At 33.7% G+C, this 21304-nt stretch overlaps 1 protein-coding gene and 1 pseudogene across 1 annotated transcript; one reads left to right on the top strand and one right to left on the bottom strand.

Moving 5' to 3' along the window:
• Nucleotides 1-346: 346 nt before the first annotated feature.
• LOC120184276 lies at nt 347-706 on the bottom strand. Its single transcript, XM_039188777.1, has one exon. The coding sequence runs from the start codon at nt 704-706 to the stop codon at nt 347-349; it is 360 nt and encodes a 119-aa protein (XP_039044708.1).
• Nucleotides 707-12942: 12236 nt separating this feature from the next.
• LOC120184249 lies at nt 12943-19920 on the top strand (annotated as a pseudogene).
• The last annotated feature ends 1384 nt before the right edge of the window (nt 19921-21304 follow it).

Raw genomic sequence — 21304 nt, 5'->3', positions numbered from 1 at the left:
GTATTCATAGTCTAAGCCAGTTTGAACAGCAATGAAGCTAGTGTCACATGCAACGAAGAGCTTATGACAATCATGAAACCACTATGAAAAAAGCCTTGAAAAATTGCAGATTTACTTGATCAGAACCCTAATTAACATTAACATGACCAAAGAGATTCATTAATAAAGTTACCTCATCAAACAGCTCTGAAAACTCTCTAGAATTGCAAAGAATATATTGAAAAGGGAAAACTGCAAATTGGTTAAATATATTATTATTTTTCCAATTATGAAACAAGAAGATAACAACTGAATCTAAAAGGTATGGCTAAACAAAACTAGCTCAAATTCACAGATTAAACCAGATTCATTCACTAGCTAACAAATCCACAACCGGATCTGGCAAATCCAAAGCCGACTGTGATGAACTCTGAAACAGCATTCCCTTGGCCGCGACTAACTTCCTCCTCTGCAGACACCGGGGACCGTAGACTCTAGCTGTCGGCACAAAGCAAGGGAAGCCGTCCACGGCTGCGGAGGATGAGAGTTGGCCACCATTAGACGACGGAAAAGACGGAGAGATCTGAAAGAGGGAGCTGGTTCGGTGAGATCTGGCGCTGATCCGCGAATCTCTGAGGCGAGCAAGGGCGCCGGGTTTGAGATACTTCAAGAAAGGTTCGGATCGAGGCAGGGAATGCCTGGCTAAAGATCGGCTTCTCCGATTCATGATTGTAAACAGTGGCACTTGATCTGTATCGAAAACGGAAGGCTGATCTGATCGAGAGGGAGCTAGGGTTTGGACGTTCGGAAGATTAGGGCGGATTTTTATGCAGCAATAGAGAGAGCGGGAAAATAAGGGAGGGAACGAGGGTTTGAAAGAAACGGCCTCCGAAGGCGCCGAATAGAGACTAGGGCTTAGATATGCCCTATGGGCTAAGGCTACCCCATTGGTGGCGCCTGCTTGGGCTTGTCCCTAGCCCAAGTTCCACTTTTGTTAAACTATGTTACTATTAAATATTAATAGAGTTGGATCCTATCGAATTAAATATTTAAGTATTTAATTCTAATAATTTATGAATTTAGTAAAATATTTTAATTTTTATATTTAAAAACTATCAATTTTATAGTTTTGTATTTAAAAAAAAATAGGATTGAATTGGATTTGATAATAATTTTTTAGATCATTTTAGGATAAAAATATTTGACCTGATAACGATGGTATAATTTATATTTATATATTCTTCTTTTTATATTTTTAAATAATTTTTATATTATTTACTCAAAATGAGAATTATATATGTGTGTGAGAGAGCATTTATGTATATCGAGTCCGTTACGTAAAATTGGGATTTTGAGTATTATTCCAAAAATTAGATCACATTTCATCTTAAATATATTTTTATAAAATTATATCAAATCGATAACAAAATAAAAATATTTTATTTAGATTAAATTTGAATTAATTTAAAACCTGAATTGACCCAACCTATTACGATCCCTTATCCCGCAGCTATAAAGTAATTCCTATTTTTATTTTCCAATTCCTTAATTGTCCAACTTTAAGGGAAGAGAAAGCAAAATTCAACTTGCCCATTACTTTCGAAAAGGATTAGCATCTGGTGGAAACTTTCCAAGTCAGAAGTCAAAACAAACTTATAATTGCTATAATCAGGGATGGCAATGTGATTCGAAAGTGACGGTTTCGACCCGATTCGATTCGATAGAGTCTAATTTTTTAAAATAATGTATATTCGAATTAGATCGAGTCGAGTTCGGGTGAAAATTTTTGACCTGATCCGATCCGAATATAATAACATAATTTTCTTTAAATATTTTATTATTATTTTAATTAAATATTTATTTTATATTAGATCGGGTCAGGTAGAATTTATACTCTAAAATTGGAGTCTGGTCAAAATCAATGAATGATATATATTTTTTGGGTCATATTAGATTGGATAAAATATATATAATTTAAGAGTCGAATCAAGTTCGAATGAAAGAAATATTTTTTCCAGATTGAATCACATTAACCAAAAATCCGATCCAACCCGTTGTTATTCCTTGCTATAATCAGTACAAAAATATATTTTATATATAAGTACTAATTATTTTAAATTATAGAGTCAAACAACTACTTTCATCTCTTGAAATAAAAAATCAAAAGAAATTTAATGTTCAAAGATAAACAGCTACAGTGGGAACCGGATAAGTGGTCCTCACCTAAAAGGTCCAATGACAAAACCATGTGTCCTTTTCTTTAATGGGAAGAAAAAAAAATCGAATTACAACTTAATAATTCGAAATATTGGTTCAAAAATAAAATTATTCAAAATATTCTCACCCCCACCATTAATTATACCATTGACAAACATCTTAATTAGGCAAAACTTTCGAGATAATGTTCTGAAAGAAATTAATTCACGAGCTAATGTACTCCCAAGATTAATTGCTCAAATAAAGTGAAATCCACAGTGGCCGTAGGTCGCCATGCCTTCAGGGCGACCTTGTAGGTCGCCATGCACTCCGGGCGACCTTGTAGGTCGCCATGCACTCCGGGCGACCTACCCTTGCTCAAACAGAGAGAATGAACGTGTTGCATGGCACATGCACGTCCCAACACATAGGTCGCCATGCCCTCCGGGCGACCTTGTAGGTCGCCATGCACTCCGGGCGACCTACCCTCGCTCGGCTGCCCTCGGATTCCCTAGCATAGCTCGCTCGGTTGCCCTCGGATGCCATCGCATAGCTCGTTCGGATGGCCTCGGATGCTCTCGGATGCTCTCGGATGGCCTCGGATGCTCTCGGATAGCCTCGGTCGGATGGCCTCGGATGCCCAGCGTGTTGGGACGTGCATGGCACATGCTATCTCTTGTAGCTCGCCGAGAAGACATGGCGACCTAGTAGGTCGCCCGGAAGGCATGGCGACTTACGGCCAACACTGTGGATTTCACCTTATTTGAGTAATTAATCTTGGGAGTGTTTTATCTCGTGAATTAATTTTTTCCAGAACATTATCTCGAAATTTTTGCCTAGTTATTATAATTAAAAGAAGGGTTCAACTACACAGATGATCACTTATGTTTGTGTTTTGTTCACTTTTAGTCACTAGTTTTAAAAAATCATAAGATATAGTGTTTCTATTTAATTAAGATATTACTTCCGTTTCTATTTAATTAAGATGTAGTCAGCCCGAATTAACTGTCATTAACATCAATTAAATATTTTGATATAATCACATATTTGATCCATATTATTTGCATATTCTCTCAATGTAGTACGCATATATGTTTCATGACTTTCACAACACCTTTAAATATCTAAGCTTTAGATGATTGAAGATATTCAAAACATATATCATCACATGTAATCATAATGGATTAATACAAAAAAAAACTTATAACTCTACTTTTATGTAAAAAAAAATCTTATAACTCTATTGTAAAGACTAAATGTAACATCCTCAATACCGGGTTAGTGATCAAATTGTAAAGTTTCAGAATTTGATGACTAAAGTAGAAGAATGAAATAATTCAATGATTATTTGAATATATATTGAAGGTTATTTAGTAATTATTAAAGGAAATTAAGGGTTAAATGGTCATTTGATCATTCAAGGAATGATATACACGTGAAAAGGGGAGAGAACTCTCCAGAGTGCTCTTCTCCTTTCTTCTTCTTCATACGTGGGGGAGCAAGCCAAAGGTAAGTTTCTTTGTTTGTAAATGAATTGTTGATTTTAAGGTTGGGTTTTGATTATTAGATGATAACTAAGCTTAAGGAAAGCTTAAATCATCTTAAAAACAAAGGATGGAGGGGTTAAGAGAGATTAAAGATTTGGAGTTTTTATATGAAATTTTGGAAAGGAATTGATAAGTAGAATTTGAAGTTAAATTTGACTTGTCAATAGTTAAATTAAGAGATTTGGAGTGATATAATTGAATTTAGAACATATTGAAAATTTGGTATGATTTTTGAATCTCATATGGAAGATAGGATTTTGAGGTTTAAGATGAAATAAATGAATATAGATTGGGTTAAGTATGTGTACTAGAGTTAAGAATGAAAAGGGGATGATATATGAAGTGTTTGAGAGGAAATGAAGTAATTTTCGGGTTGAAAATATGATTTCTGGGCAAGGGGAATCGGTACCCATTCAAGGGGAACCGATACCCCTTCAAACGAAAGAATTCCAGAATGTCTTGAGGGAATCGATACCCCCATGGTAGGGAACCGATTCCCCCTAAAGAAAAATGTTAATATTGGTTTAATAAGTTCGTTTAAGTTGCTAGTATTCAATTACAAGGTGTAGGTATCTAATGATTACCTCGAAATGTACATTTATGTAGATTCTACGCATAAAGAATTCCGGAACGTTTGGCAAGTAAGATCGATCAAGGGGAAAGATAAGAGATTGGAATTGACTAGTGAGGCCAGGTGAGTGCATATTAATTAGTTTATGGTGCTAAATGGAAACAGGACTTGCGACAAGTCTATTTCCTCTGTTAGAATGCATGAATATATGATTATACGTATATGAATGACATGAATTGTATGTATGCATGATTATATGTGTTAACATGCTTTTGAATGTAATGTTACGAGAAGTATGTGCTATGTAATGTATATATATGAACATATGTGAAACTGAACTATGTGACTGCATGAGAAAGATATGAGCCATACGACATGATATATGTGAACATGAGAAAACAAAGTATAAGATATGAACTATGTGATCCTATGAGAATATGAAAAGAAGCTATGTGACTACATGTATATGTGAAAGAAGCTATGAGCTTATATGGCATGTGATATGAAAGTGTATATGTGAAATGATATGAAATATATATGTGAAAACAAGTATATGTTATGAGATAAGATCTATGTGATTACATGTAACATATGATATTAGATATATGTTTACACGTACATGTGATACGTGACTGAAAAGAAAAGCTATGTGGTTATAAGAGAAAGAATATGAATAAGTAATGTGAACTGTTATAAATGATAATGCCCATGTTATGTGATATGAGAGCTAGGGGTATAGTTGGCATGCCAAGGGTTGAGGGTTTACCTATGTTCTTCGGGACATATGGACTGTTTACCTATGTTCTTCGGGACATATGGACTGTTTACCTATGTTCTTCGGAACATACGGACTGTTTACTTATGTCCTTCGGGACATATGGACTGATTACCTAGGTTCTTCGGAATCTATGGACTGGTCCTTCGGGACATTGATCGAGCTGTGGTGACAGCATATGTGTGCACAACCTCAATGTACTCACATACCTTAAGTTCTCACTAGTGTACATGGGCTAATAAAGTGATTAAACAAGCATACTGAATGTGATATGTATACGATGGGGTTATAAGTGGTTTGAAATGTGTTACGTGAACCATATGATGTGTGTGTGTATAGTGTTTGATTGAAAAGGTTAACAATAAAAGTATGTGATTACATGATAAACTGTTAATGATGAATTATGTGTCTGTATGTATTTACTGTAATTAATCTGATATGATTTATATGATACGAAGAATGCATGGAATTGGTATAACATGATAGAACAGAACATGCATGTATTGATATATGTTATGAAGTGCATTGTAAGTCGTTATGCCTCACTAAGTCTTCGACTTAGCGTGTGATTGTTTCACACGTAGGTTTCGAGAAGAGGAAAGGGTAATGCGGAGCAAGACAGGTCAGTTTCCTTACCAAATGTCAGATCAGAAAATGTATGTACTGTTTACAGAGTGTAGTTGGCATGTAGTCTAAAGATATAAATGGTATGAACTCTGATATCTGTTGTAAACGTTTTGAAATAATTTAAATGTTATCAAAGTTTTTAAATTACCCACTATTTTATACGAATGAATGTTTAAAAAGTCAATGTGACACTTCGGACTCGTATTCGGGTCGGATACGGGTTGGGGGTGTTACATTTAATGGTATCAGAGCTAAGGTTTAGCCGATTCTCAGCATAAACCGAAGTCCAAAGTGTCATAAAAGGTGTACATGCCAACATAGATTGAAAAATTTCTGATCTGATTGTGTAAGGAGTATGTTGTCTTGCTAATAGAATAAGAATAGTTTAATACAGTAGAAATCCGATCGTGATAATTTCAAAGTAAGTGAAAGGTGATATTCCTGATTGTGATAGCTATTCACTTGCCCTGGCCAGGCAGGATGAAGAGTGGACACCTCAGGAAATGCCTAGTAAGATCAAAAGTTGATTTCAGAAAGCTGAAATCATATCTGAATAATGATAGAAAGTTTTCATCGTTTGGAATCAGAAAAACGATATAGAGTTATTATGTGGATAAGATAGAATATGGTGAACGGGTGTCACCATAAGAATGTTAAAAAGATCTAAGGATGTGATGAATACGTATAGAAGAACTTAAGGATAAGTGCATCAGTGACAAGTGTATAAGATGTATAAAGTCAGAGTTTATGAGTTTGAAACGAAGTGATAGTATTGCGCATAAACAAGAGTATGTTTATGATAAGGGTTTGCAGTTTAGATGGAAAGAGTTAGCGTTGGCTAACTAGAGTATGTGATAAAAATGTACTGGATTATAAGATTATAAGATATTGTCAGGATATGATAACCAGATCTGCAATGGATCTGGACATAGTTGCATATTTGGATTATAGTAATGTGGTATAGTAAAGGAAAAGGAAGTAAGAATTTGTATATTTAAGTAAAGCTGAGGATTGATAAGAAGAGTTTGAGAATGTGTATATCGATGATCAGATTATAGGACACAGGAAGTCAGAATGTTGAGTTTGAGTAAAAGAAATTTCAGGATGTATGAGAATAGAAGTGAAATTGATAAGTTGAGTAAGCGAATGTTAAGATAATTTAGATTGGAAAGAATGTATATGATTGGTATAGAGGGCTTGTGCCCTAGACTGAACCAAAGTTATTATCTAGCTGTCAGAGTAAAGGTGCTAGAGTTATAAGATTGGAGGAAAGATAAAGTTGAGTTAATTGATTATGATATGAATTTGAATATAATTGTATATTCTGAGCAGATAGCTATAATGTAGAAACAGAGATAAGTATTTGCATGGAACCTTCAGGAAGGAAAATACAAGTATAAGAAATGAAAGGGATTGATTTAAAAGAATCAGATACGATAAATATGGAAGTACAGATGACAGTTTTGATATAGAGTGATGAGATGAATGTTATTGTCAACGTGATGAGTGACATTATATGGAATTTTAGAAAGGTCAAGGAAAAATGCATAATCGAATGAGAGAAAAGACAACAATGGATTGGTATTACTGGTTATTGCTTATATGATAAACAACAGAAGATGAAGGTATAAACGAAAAAGATAGTCGAAAAACTAAGGGATTGAAAAGTAAGTTTCTGATGATGACAAGAAAGAGTAAGTCAGGGAAGCAACATAAGAACATTAGAAGATATGTTCCTATTAAGATGTGCAGTGAAAATTCGAGGACGAATTTTCTTATAAGGAGGGGAGATTTGTAACATCCTCAATACCGGGTTAGTGATCAAATTGTAAAGTTTCAGAATTTGATGACTAAAGTAGAAGAATGAAATAATTCAATGATTATTTGAATATATATTGAAGGTTATTTAGTAATTATTAACGGAAATTAAGGGTTAAATGGTCATTTGATCATTCAAGGAATGATATACACGTGAAAAGGGGAGAGAACTCTCCAGAGTGCTCTTCTCCTTTCTTCTTCTTCATACGTGGGGGAGCAAGCCAAAGGTAAGTTTCTTTGTTTGTAAATGAATTGTTGATTTTAAGGTTGGGTTTTGATTATTAGATGATAACTAAGCTTAAGGAAAGCTTAAATCATCTTAAAAACAAAGGATGGAGGGGTTAAGAGAGATTAAAGATTTGGAGTTTTTATATGAAATTTTGGAAAGGAATTGATAAGTAGAATTTGAAGTTAAATTTGACTTGTCAATAGTTAAATTAAGAGATTTGGAGTGATATAATTGGATTTAGAACATATTGAAAATTGGTATGATTTTTGAATCTCATATGGAAGATAGGATTTGAGGTTTAAGATGAAATAAATGAATATAGATTGGGTTAAGTATGTGTACTAGAGTTAAGAATGAAAGGGGATGATATATGAAGTGTTTGAGAGGAAATGAAGTAATTTTCGGGTTGAAAATATGATTTCTGGGCAAGGGGAATCGGTACCCATTCAAGGGGAACCGATACCCCTTCAAACGAAAGAATTCCAGAATGTCTTGAGGGAATCGATACCCCCATGGTAGGGAACCGATTCCCCCTAAAGAAAAATGTTAATATTGGTTTAATAAGTTCGTTTAAGTTGCTAGTATTCAATTACAAGGTGTAGGTATCTAATGATTACCTCGAAATGTACATTTATGTAGATTCTACGCATAAAGAATTCCGGAACGTTTGGCAAGTAAGATCGATCAAGGGGAAAGATAAGAGATTGGAATTGACTAGTGAGGCCAGGTGAGTGCATATTAATTAGTTTATGGTGCTAAATGGAAACAGGACTTGCGACAAGTCTATTTCCTCTGTTAGAATGCATGAATATATGATTATACGTATATGAATGACATGAATTGTATGTATGCATGATTATATGTGTTAACATGCTTTTGAATGTAATGTTACGAGAAGTATGTGCTATGTAATGTATATATATGAACATATGTGAAACTGAACTATGTGACTGCATGAGAAAGATATGAGCCATACGACATGATATATGTGAACATGAGAAAACAAAGTATAAGATATGAACTATGTGATCCTATGAGAATATGAAAAGAAGCTATGTGACTACATGTATATGTGAAAGAAGCTATGAGCTTATATGGCATGTGATATGAAAGTGTATATGTGAAATGATATGAAATATATATGTGAAAACAAGTATATGTTATGAGATAAGATCTATGTGATTACATGTAACATATGATATTAGATATATGTTTACACGTACATGTGATACGTGACTGAAAAGAAAAGCTATGTGGTTATAAGAGAAAGAATATGAATAAGTAATGTGAACTGTTATAAATGATAATGCCCATGTTATGTGATATGAGAGCTAGGGGTATAGTTGCATGCCAAGGGTCGAGGGTTTACCTATGTTCTTCGGGACATATGGACTGTTTACCTATGTTCTTCGGGACATATGGACTGTTTACCTATGTTCTTCGGAACATACGGACTGTTTACCTATGTCCTTCGGGACATATGGACTGATTACCTAGGTTCTTCGGAATCTATGGACTGGTCCTTCGGGACATTGATCGAGCTGTGGTGACAGCATATGTGTACACAACCTCAATGTACTCACATACCTTAAGTTCTCACTAGTGTACATGGGCTAATAAAGTGATTAAACAAGCATACTGAATGTGATATGTATACGATGAGGTTATAAGTGGTTTGAAATGTGTTACGTGAACCATATGATGTTGTGTGTGTATAGTGTTTGATTGAAAAGGTTAACAATAAAAGTATGTGATTACATGATAAACTGTTAATGATGAATTATGTGTCTGTATGTATTTACTGTAATTAATCTGATATGATTTTATATGATACGAAGAATGCATGGAATTGGTATAACATGATAGAACAGAACATGCATGTATTGATATATGTTATGAAGTGCATTGTAAGTCGTTATGCCTCACTAAGTCTTCGACTTAGCGTGTGATTGTTTCACACGTAGGTTTCGAGAAGAGGAAAGGGTAATGCGGAGCAAGACATGTCAGTTTTCCTTACCAATTGTCAGATCAGAAAATGTATGTACTGTTTACAGAGTGTAGTTGGCATGTAGTCTAAAGATATAAATGGTATGAACTCTGATATCTGTTGTAAACGTTTTGAAATAATTTAAATGTTATCAAAGTTTTTAAATTACCCACTATTTTATACGAATGAATGTTTAAAAAGTCAATGTGACACTTCGGACTCGTATCCGGGTCGGATACGGGTTGGGGGTGTTACACTAAAACAATAATTAATCTTATATATGGATGCTTATAGATTGAGTTGAGTCGAGGTTTTAGTCAACTCGAGTATACTCCACTCGACACTCAATTCAATCCAGATTTAGAGAGATTCCATCTAATTCAAAACTCACTATGAATTTTACGATAATACACGTACTCAGACGGATCTGTCATAGATATTAAAAGAACTCATTTTCATTTAATAAAATAGAGATCTAATTTAAAAATAAAGGAGATTATATTATAACAGTTATCCTTAAATACATGGAGAATAATTATATCATCACCTCAAACTAATAATTTTTTACCCTACACCTAAATTCGACCCAAACTTAATTTTTTGAAAAAATTAATCTTATAAATATGTATCGAAATAAAATTGACCAGATTCTTATATAGTAATCACCACTAATCTTTTTTTTTATTAAACTAAGGTAATTATAAAGTAATACATGTTCTAAATACTCTCAATCATTTGATAATAAACATTCAATCACATTTACTGCAGTCGTTGGTGCTTGAACCGAAAACATCTAGAAATAAAAATTATTTCTTTAATCACTGAAGTAATTTGATTCGTGTTAATCGCCACTAATCTTGTAAACATAACCAAATAACATATTTTTCATTTTCATAAAGGAGCCAAATATCCTTAATCGTTAACATTTAACATCAAATCGTAAACGTTAATTTGAGTTTGACACATAAAATATACTAGACCAACAACCAATGGGTCTAGTAGGATAAGACATTAGGTCCCTTAAGTAAGGCTAGGGTTCAAATCCTGGCGTTTGCGAATGGAGCAAATTGGGTTAGGAGGGTTGCCCTCGTATCTACAGTACCCGATCTGAATTTATCGGTCAATAGATCAGATACCAGTGATTAATTTAAAAAAAATAAACACTTGTATTTGAAAATTCAATCGAATACTAACATCGACTACATTTGCAGATATCTTCGGCTCATGGTATCTCGCTGGACAACCGTCCGATCACCCATATATTATGGTAATGTTATCCGATGGGTAACTATAAACTATCATGGGCTGCTGCTTATTAGCATTCCCAGAGATTACCGCACCTGATAATTATTGACCATTAGTGATATAAAAAAATAAAAAGAAACAAGAAAAGTTCGTATGGGCTCCTTTCTCAAACCTGGGCCCACATTGCACGCGACAATACCGAATAATTATACGTGTCATGATCCAACTGGTCAGTGAAAATTAAAATGTACACCAGCGAACATATTCACTTAATCCCAGAAATTCCGGAGGAACCAGCTCTGGTCATATTTCTGTTCTAAAAAAATGCTCATAAAAGTTTCCGGAATAACGAACTAAATTTTTTTTATAGAATAACGGAGAATAAAAAAAAGGGTAAAATACACTTTGGGTCATTTAATTATGTGTATAATAATAACCGAGTCACTTCTCGAAAAAAATTATAAATAAATAATTCAATTAAAATATTATTACAAACAAATTATTAGGTCACTAAGGGTAAAATGTATGTATAATGTGACTGGTATTGTAATATTATAATCATGAAAACTTATATATTTTATTAAAATTATCTTAATTTAAAAATATAATAAATTTAATTTATATTTAAAAAATTTATCAATTTAATCTTTTACAGTATTTTCAAATCAAACCAAACCTTCATATCAAATAAACATTTTTCGGTTGGATAATTGTATTCTATCATAAAATATCAACAACTTGTTGTTAAACTGTTATTTTGTCATAAAGAGTAATATAACATTTATGAGAGAAGAACAAATATTTAAAAGAAAAAAATTAAAATGATAGAATTTTTAAAAAAATGGAATATTAGACTTATAAATTTATTTTGAATCAGGGCCAAACTAATAAATTATTTAATTTTTGGATATTAAAATTATTATTATACTATATTTCATCATTATTGACGTGTTTGTAACAATATTTCAATTGAATAATTTGATATTTTATTATCATATGTGACGATTTAACTATGGAGAGATTTCAATCTAATACTTTAAAAAAAAGGTTAATATTAATTGAATTTCATATATAACTTAAATTGTAGTTAATATAAAATTAAAGTAAGCATGTGTTTAAAATTTTTATATTTTAAAAATAAATTTAATAATTTTTTTTACACATTTAGAATTCAATGAATATATATTTTCATCTATCTTAATTCATATTTTGTTTTTTTTATTAAAATGAAATATATGGTTCATTTATATTTTAGTTGATTTGTTAGTGGATTGTGTAGTTTAAAATGTGTAATTTAAGGAATAATATAAACATGATTAAAATTAGGCTTAATATAAAAATAGGTGCCTAAAATATACTCAAGATTAAACTTTTGGTGCCTAAAGAATTTTGAGCTAAAAATAAGTTTCTAAAGTTTTTTCCGTTACACTTTTAGGTGCATACCATTAAAAAAACTCGTTAAGTGACATGTGTCACGTCAAGATTTTATAAAAAATATTTTTAAAAATATTTTTTTTTCAAAAAAATCTAGATGTAACATGTGTCACTTAACAGTTTTTTTAACGGTAGACACCTAAAAATGTAACGGAGAAAACTTTAGTTATCTATTTTAACGAAAAAAAATTTAGACACTAAAACGTTTTTCGATGCATTCTTTAGGCACTTATTTTTATATTAAACCTTAAAATTAATTGTAGGTGAAACATAAATAATTCTCAAATAATATTTTAATGACAAAAATTTAATATCTAAACTATAAATTTACCCTATGATTTGGATTTTTTAAAATGATTTTAGGTTTGTATCATCTGATTAGAATTAAATTTAATTGAAAAATAAAACGAAATTAATAGAATAGAAAAATAACGAGGACCAAATGTAGAATTAGACCTTATTAACTGCCATAAGCTCCTCCGTTAAAGGTAACGGCAGCTGGCTCTAGTTACAAATTTGACTATTTCCTTATTCTCTCTCTCTCCACGCGCCTTTCCTATTTTGCCTTCATTCATGCTTTAACGATATAAAGCCTGAAATGGCCATGAATTTCTGTTTTGTTCCTCGCACTCATTGAATTTTCTCCTGATCCTCTGCTATACTGATCACTGCCATTTTTTTTATGTGAATTCGTGCTCGTTGAACCGTGTGCTCTTGATCGCTCTACGTCACGTATATAATGGCCTCGTCTTCACCTTCTTCGTCTCTCTTAAGAGCAGCTTCCGCTTACTCTCGAACTCGCTTCTTTCCTTCTTCGTTTCGGAATCTCACTTCCACTGCTCAGGCCTCTCATTCTGTCATCAACAACCACCGACGATCTCTCACCTCCGCCGCCGTTCGTTTCTTTCACTGCTCTGCTCCGCGGTGGAGCCACCGTCTCAATTGGAGATCTCCTCTTGATCTTCGTGCTCAGATCAGAGCCTTTAATCCGGTCATCGAACGGTTGGAGAGGAAGTTTGCTACCACGGGTACTGCTCTCCAATGCTTTCGGAATTTGTTTATTTTGTTTGATTTTTTTAATATCTCATATTAGCTTCAATCGAACATTCAATTTTCTGATTTATTAGTCATTACTTTAGCTCCATTAGTGAAGGTCTCTGTCAAACTCTTAAGTTAATATGGAGAAGTCGTTGATTTGAAAGATTTAATTAGTTTTTAAGCAAAATAATTATTAATATATTATATATACTCGCAGGATCAAATCGGCTTAAAGATGGTTAAAAGGATATTTATCTATCATCATTTTTATCCGATTTTTAATCTTATGAAGTATTCTAAAATTGATAATTAAGTTTAACTTTTATCAGCTGGTCGTTTATATTTAATTAACATTTTTCCAGCTGCTGAGCATCCTTTCAAGGCAGTGTTGACAAGTCTTCCCAAGCCTGGTGGTGGCGAGTTTGGAAAGTTCTATAGCTTGCCTGCACTCAATGACCCAAGGATTGGTAAGCTTCTCGTGCAACTTACACATATAATTTTGATTGATGTCTGTGTTAAATATAGCAATTTCTATTAGTTATATAACTGATCATATATGATATATGTTCCTTGTTGCTGTACCATTATGATAGACAAACTGCCATACTCCATCAGAATCTTGCTTGAGTCTGCAATTCGTAATTGTGACAATTTCGAAGTAAGGAAGGGAGATGTTGAGAAAATTATTGATTGGGAAAATACATCGCCAAAGCAAGTCGAAATCCCCTTCAAGCCTGCTCGTGTTCTCTTGCAGGTATTTTTTAAACCTATTTATATATCTGCATTTGCTTCTTTACTAAGAGAAATAAATGACGTTTTATTTTTAATCCATTCTACTTTGTTATCAGGATTTTACTGGGGTGCCTGTAGTGGTCGACCTTGCTTGTATGCGTGATGCTATGCACAGACTTGGGAGCGATACAAACAAGATTAATCCTCTGGTGCGTTTGTAGATCATTTGCATGCACGTTTACTGTAATGAGAGTGCTGAAATTTTATCAAGCATTTTCTATTTTGTGAGGGATAATCAGTTTCTAGATTCTATAGGATAAGATTGCAATCTTTTCAAACTTCTTAGTAAGGAATTGAGGGTGTCGATCTTCAGTAAAGGTTTACTTATTTTATTGATTATATGATATGAACTTTTGAATGCCAAATGCCCTATTACAATATGCCGTCTATTTTGTAATAATTTTCTTGTTTACTATCTTTATATTGTATTACTGAAAATATCTTGTATTCAGGTTCCAGTAGATCTTGTTGTTGATCATTCAGTTCAAGTTGATGTTACAAGATCAGAAAATGCTGTGCAAGCGAATATGGAGCTTGAGTTTCAGAGAAACAAGGAAAGATTTTCTTTCCTTAAATGGGGATCTGCCGCATTCCATAATATGCTTGTTGTTCCTCCTGGTTCTGGTATTGTGCATCAGGTATTATTTGTAATTTTTGGAATTACTGCACAATGTACAACTAACACTTTTCACGTAAAGGTGGAAATATCCTTATTGATATCATGTTTAACAAAAACTTTACTAAGTGATGAGCGAATAAGCTTATATTTTTTGTTATGTTGAATTTTTCATGGAACTTTAATTTGGTGAATATGGTAGACAAGTGAATTGACAGTGTAAACTTTTCAGGTTAACCTTGAATATCTTGGGCGGGTTGTGTTCAACACTGATGGGCTGCTCTACCCTGATAGTGTTGTTGGCACGGATTCACATACAACTATGATAGATGGTCTAGGAGTAGCTGGCTGGGGTGTCGGAGGTATTGAAGCTGAGGCAGCCATGCTTGGTCAGGTAGGTCATACCGTAGACCGACAATCTTTTTCCCCTGGGAAGAAAGCTGTTGGTAAACTTCGGTTTGTGACAAATAGAGTCGCAGCTAGATAAAAAGTCAGTGCCTCAATGATGAATCTATCACAATTCTTTTCTGTTGAGTAACTACAAATTCACGTTTCTATGTAACATGCTAAAATGCATAGTTAAACTTATCGAACCTATAACTTTGCTGCAGGGTTGTGCGGTTGCTTTTAACATAAGTTGTGCCATTAATTTCATTGTGCATGTGATCTCTATCTTGCGTTACTTTGTTGTACCCTTTACCGGGCTACTACCTTAGAGCTTCTTTCTGTTTGCTTTCATAAATTCTTGTATACTATCCAACTGTTAGTTTTTACTTTCTTTCAAAAAGGCTGTTCTTGTTCTTTTTCATTTGCTTGAATATGCATCTCTATCATTTACATTTTTTATAGTTAGTTTATTTTGAAATTAACAGCCCATGAGCATGGTTTTGCCTGGTGTTGTTGGATTCAAGTTATCTGGAAAACTGAAAAATGGTGTGACAGCTACGGACTTGGTTCTAACTGTGACACAAATGCTGAGGAAACATGGTGTTGTTGGAAAATTTGTTGAGTTTTACGGTAATTACTTTCTGTGGGGCTAATCTGAAGTCACTCTTACCTTGTTTGTCCGGCTCTTAAATTCTGTATTAAGTTTTTAATTTTGTAATTTGTACAACTTTGTAGGGAATGGTATGGGTGAACTATCATTGGCTGACAGGGCTACCATTGCTAATATGTCTCCTGAGTATGGTGCAACCATGGGATTCTTTCCTGTTGATCATGTTACTTTACAATATCTCAAGTTGACTGGCAGAAGTGATGAAACAGTGAGTATATGCTTCATAATTTTACTGCCTTCCTCTGCAATTATTATTTTTGAAGCATTAGCTGACACGCTCGTCCTTAAATTCAGGTGGCAATGATAGAATCATATCTCCGTGCAAATAAAATGTTTGTCGATTATAACGAGGCAATAACTTTCCTTCCATTTTTATTTTCACTTCTTTTCTTTACACTAGTCAGCTTCTAGTTGTTCTACTCGTACTAAGTTATAAATTATAACTAGTCTAATGTCTTCCTTTTCTTGCTCCCAATTCTAAACTCGATGCTTTCAGCCCCAACAAGAAAGGGTGTACTCTTCATATCTAGAATTAAACCTTGCCGAAGTTGAATCCTGTATCTCGGGGCCTAAGAGGTTTGCCTTTTATTCCAGTGTTTCTGATTTGTTTTGTTCAGGCTCAGATCATTAGCTGATATGTTTCTCTTTGACGTTTAATATGTTGTACTAATTCAAGGTGATTTCTTCTGATCTTTTCAGACCTCATGATCGGGTTCCTTTGAGAGAATGAAGGCTGATTGGAATTCCTGTCTTAATAATAAAGTTAGCTTCAAGGTGAGTCTTGAACCTGGTGCATATCTAAGTTCTTGTTAGCTATGACTTCATTAATGCACATTTTCTTATTTTACTTACAAAATTAATTATTGTGAATCGCTTGATAATTTATTTTTTAACTTCTCATGGATTAATTGAACAAAACAATTTGTTTCATTAGTGCACATCTCTTAGTTGAACAAAATACATAACAGTTTCTTTAACTTCCGCTGAATGGCTTACCCATGTTTTAGGGCTTTGCCGTGCCAAAGGAGGCACAGGAAAAAGTAGCAAAGTTTTCATTCCATGGGCAGCCAGCAGAGCTTAAGCACGGTAGTGTGGTCATTGCTGCAATTACTAGCTGCACAAATACATCAAACCCAAGTGTCATGCTTGGGGCAGGTCTTGTTGCAAAGAAGGCTTGTGAACTTGGTTTACAGGTATGCCAAGTTTATGCTTGTATGTTTTTGCTACTCTTTTCTTCTCATCATTCTCTCGCCCTCTCTCTCTTTTCTCCCTTCAACCCCTCTTTCTTTTTGTTTTCCTCAAAAATACCATCTCTTATGTATAGTCAATCTTCTTGAACTACATGAATGCTAGGATTAATATTTAATAAAATGTTTGCTTAAATAATTGTCTTCAGGTCAAACCTTGGATAAAGACGAGTCTTGCACCAGGTTCAGGAGTTGTCACAAAATATTTACTTCAAAGGTATTCCTTAATTTCCTGATGCATCTAAAGTTGATTTGGATCGATAATTTTTGTAAAACGTTTCTAAATAATCATGAGAGAATTGTTAACTAAGTCTCTGAATATATTCCAGCGGGCTACAAGAATATTTGAACAAGCAGGGTTTTAATATTGTTGGATATGGCTGCACGACATGTATTGGAAATTCAGGGGACTTGGATGAATCAGTTGCCAATGCTATTTCAGAAAATGGTACCACTGTAAATTTTAACTTGCACGATATAAGCTTGTGTATAGTTTTAACGTCTTAATCATATTCCTTTTCCAACTTTATATTCATTTTTCACTTACTAATTGAAATTAGTTTCAATGTTTTACAGACATTATAGCAGCTGCTGTGCTTTCCGGGAACCGGAATTTTGAGGGTCGTGTTCATGCCTTGACAAGGGCGAACTACCTTGCTTCGCCACCTTTAGTTGTTGCTTACGCCCTTGCTGGAACGGTACTTAACATCTAATAATTATTTGTGATGCCTATATTTGTTAAACATTTACCAAGATTTATGTCACTTTATATGATCCAAACAATCTGAATACAACTCAAAATGTCAACACTATTGTAGATTTGCTTCTTTCTTCTTCTTTTGGTGCTAAAAGACTAATTAGTTTTTGCATATCATTGTTGATGATCAATGATTATATGCTACCACTTTCAGGTTGATATTGACTTCGATAAGGAGCCAATCGGAACCAGTAAGGAAGGTAAGAGTGTATATTTTAAGGATATCTGGCCATCTACCGAAGAAGTTGCTGAGGTAGACACCTTAAATTTGCATAAAAATGTCAACTTTCATTTGTATAAGCATTAAATTAATTTACTTGGGCTTCTTTGTTTTTTAGGCTGTTCAATCCAGTGTCTTGCCTAGTATGTTCAAAAGTACTTATGAGGCTATTACAAAGGGAAATCCCATGTGGAATCAGCTATCAGTGCCTTCTTCCACCATGTACTCATGGGACCCCAATTCAACCTACATTCACGAGCCTCCCTACTTCAAGAACATGACCATGGATCCTCCTGGTGCCCACGGCGTGAAGGAAGCTTACTGCTTACTGAACTTTGGTGACAGTATCACAACAGATCACATTTCTCCAGCAGGAAGCATCCACAAGGACAGTCCTGCTGCAAAATTCTTAGTTGAACGCGGGGTGGAGCGCAAGGACTTCAATTCATACGGAAGTCGACGTGGTAACGACGAAGTGATGGCTCGGGGAACTTTTGCCAACATTCGCCTAGTGAACAAGCTGTTGAATGGGGAAGTTGGTCCAAAGACAATACACGTTCCTACAGGAGAGAAACTTTATGTATTTGATGCAGCAACGGTAAGTTGTTTGATGTTAAAGTCTACCAAATTGTTATTTCAATAGAAACAACCACATATCATTTTCCATTTCTCATGAGAGAGAGGACAGTTAATTCTGCTCAGTTCTACAATACCAAATTGTTGGTTATGATTGTTATAACCCACCGTTTAATCAGCACTGGTTATTTACTAATTAATATGTATTTCAGAGGTACAAAGATGCAGGGCACGACACCATTGTTTTGGCTGGAGCTGAGTATGGAAGCGGTAGCTCCCGAGATTGGGCTGCGAAAGGGCCAATGCTACTGGTAAGCCTTGATTTAGTACGCAAATGGTCACTAAATTATGCTGAAATGATCTATTTAGTCACTGAAATTTTACAAGTTATAAAATGATCATTAGACTTTATCAAACTCCTACAAAATGGCCATTAAACTTATTGAACTATTATAAAATGGTTCTTATACATAACAAAATTTATCACTATTTTACAACTTGCAGTGATCATTTTGTAATAATTTGATAAGTTTATGGTTTTTTGTAACTTCTAAAACTTCAGTTATCTACATAGTTTAGTGACCACTTTTGTATTTTTATCTTTTTACTTTTCCCGAGCGTTTGTCTTGAACATATTCGGAGTATGGGCGTATCACCAAAATTATATCAAACCTTTTCCTGTATATGAACCATTCTGTGAAGCCAAAAGTAGCATGGTTGAGTAATTTGTGGTATGAACACAACAGGGGGTAAAAGCAGTAATTGCCAAAAGTTTTGAGAGAATCCACCGCAGTAATTTGGTGGGAATGGGCATCATCCCTCTTTGTTTCAAGTCTGGCGAGGATGCGGACACACTTGGTTTAACCGGTCATGAGCGTTACACCATCCATCTTCCAAGCAAAATAGATGAAATAAGACCCGGCCAAGACGTGACCGTCACAACCGACAACGGCAAGTCTTTCACCTGCACGGTCCGCTTCGACACCGAGGTGAATAATTGATTTCACCATTATTATTATTATTATTATTATTATTTCTCCGAACTCTGTAAAATACTAAAACTGACCATATGATTGAAATTGCAGGTTGAATTGGCCTACTTCAACAATGGTGGTATACTTCCATATGTTATCAGAAACTTGATCAAGCAGTAAACCCATTGGTTAGGAGCCCAATGCGATTCCATCAATTGTGAAATGAGATGCAAATAAAAAATGGTTTGTCAAATAACCGAAAATTTCCCATTTTTGGGACTTCAATAGTTTTTTCCACTTCGGACAGGAATTGTCTGTCGGTGAACGGATATGATTTCGAGAGATGTGGTAAGTTTTCTCCATGGGCTTATTTGAATATCCATCTCATCTTTCTTCGACTTGCATTTACTCTCGTCACTTGATGTCCCACTCAAATTTCATTAACGTGTTCTTCTACCCGACACCAAACCAAAAAAAAAATATTGGAGTTTGACTATAATAGTTATGTTATTTGTTTAATAGTTTTGGATTTTAAAATAATTGATCATTTATTAGATATGTTAGAGATTATGCTTTGAATTTCGTTTAATCTCATCTAAAAATGTAGTGTTAAAAATACAATTTAAAAATCATTAGGTATGTTAACAAATCTTCACATATAAATATATGCTCTTTTTTTTAAAATTTATGATTAATTATTGTCTTATATAATTCATGATAAAATGTAAATTTAAGTTTAACGTCAACCATGATTGAATTTTTGAAATTGGCGTGATGCCCATTGGATTGCAAAAATTTTGATCAGATGGTTGAGATGGATTATTGTGATATCTTGAAGCCTTTTTGGCGCAGTGTATGCAGGGAAACAGTGAAAGCAATCCGGCTTTAGAATCAGGTGTTTTCTTACATTGTTTATTTAAACGACAATCAGATGTTTAAATTAAAGCTTGAAATAATGCATCTTTGCAAACATTTAAATAACACAAAAAGAGAGGAATCAAATCCCACTGAAGAAAAGTCCGACATATCACAGCCACATGATCTTTAAGCCACATAATTGATTTTGGAATCCATATTCCATTCCCTAACAATAAATCAATGATATTTGAATGCACACCACAACATTCTATTGTACAAAACTAGTTTCAGTCCAATAATATATATATATATATATGAGTTATGAATCCACTTACATAATCTAAAATTCTTTTAATTTTATACAGATTTATGACCGTTGGATGAGAGAAATATTAAGTCTTTGTTTTTCTTTTCTAAGTGATAATCTTCACATTTCATACTTTTAATCTCAACCATCTATTTTTACTCATCCAACTGTCCCAAATCTATGTAAAACTAAAAGATTTTTACATTGTGTGACTCGATCCTGCCCTTATATATATATATATATATATATATATATATATTACCCATATTTGTAAATAAATAAATAAACTATAAATCTAGGATTATAGACTTAAATAAACTATTCAATAGATCACTTAACTTTTAAAACGAGTTTATTTCAGTCACTGAAAAATCAATTCATACTACAACATTCTACTTAAAAAATTGTTTCAGTTTATTCATTCATTTATGTTTAAAGACTACTCATATATATA

Source organism: Hibiscus syriacus, unplaced genomic scaffold (genome assembly GCF_006381635.1).
Source record: "Hibiscus syriacus cultivar Baekdansim isolate YM2019G1 unplaced genomic scaffold, ASM638163v2 tig00112864_pilon, whole genome shotgun sequence".
NCBI lineage: Eukaryota > Viridiplantae > Streptophyta > Magnoliopsida > Malvales > Malvaceae > Hibiscus > Hibiscus syriacus.
Note: the sequence above shows the minus strand (reverse complement) of the source record. Positions and strands in the feature narration are given on the sequence as shown.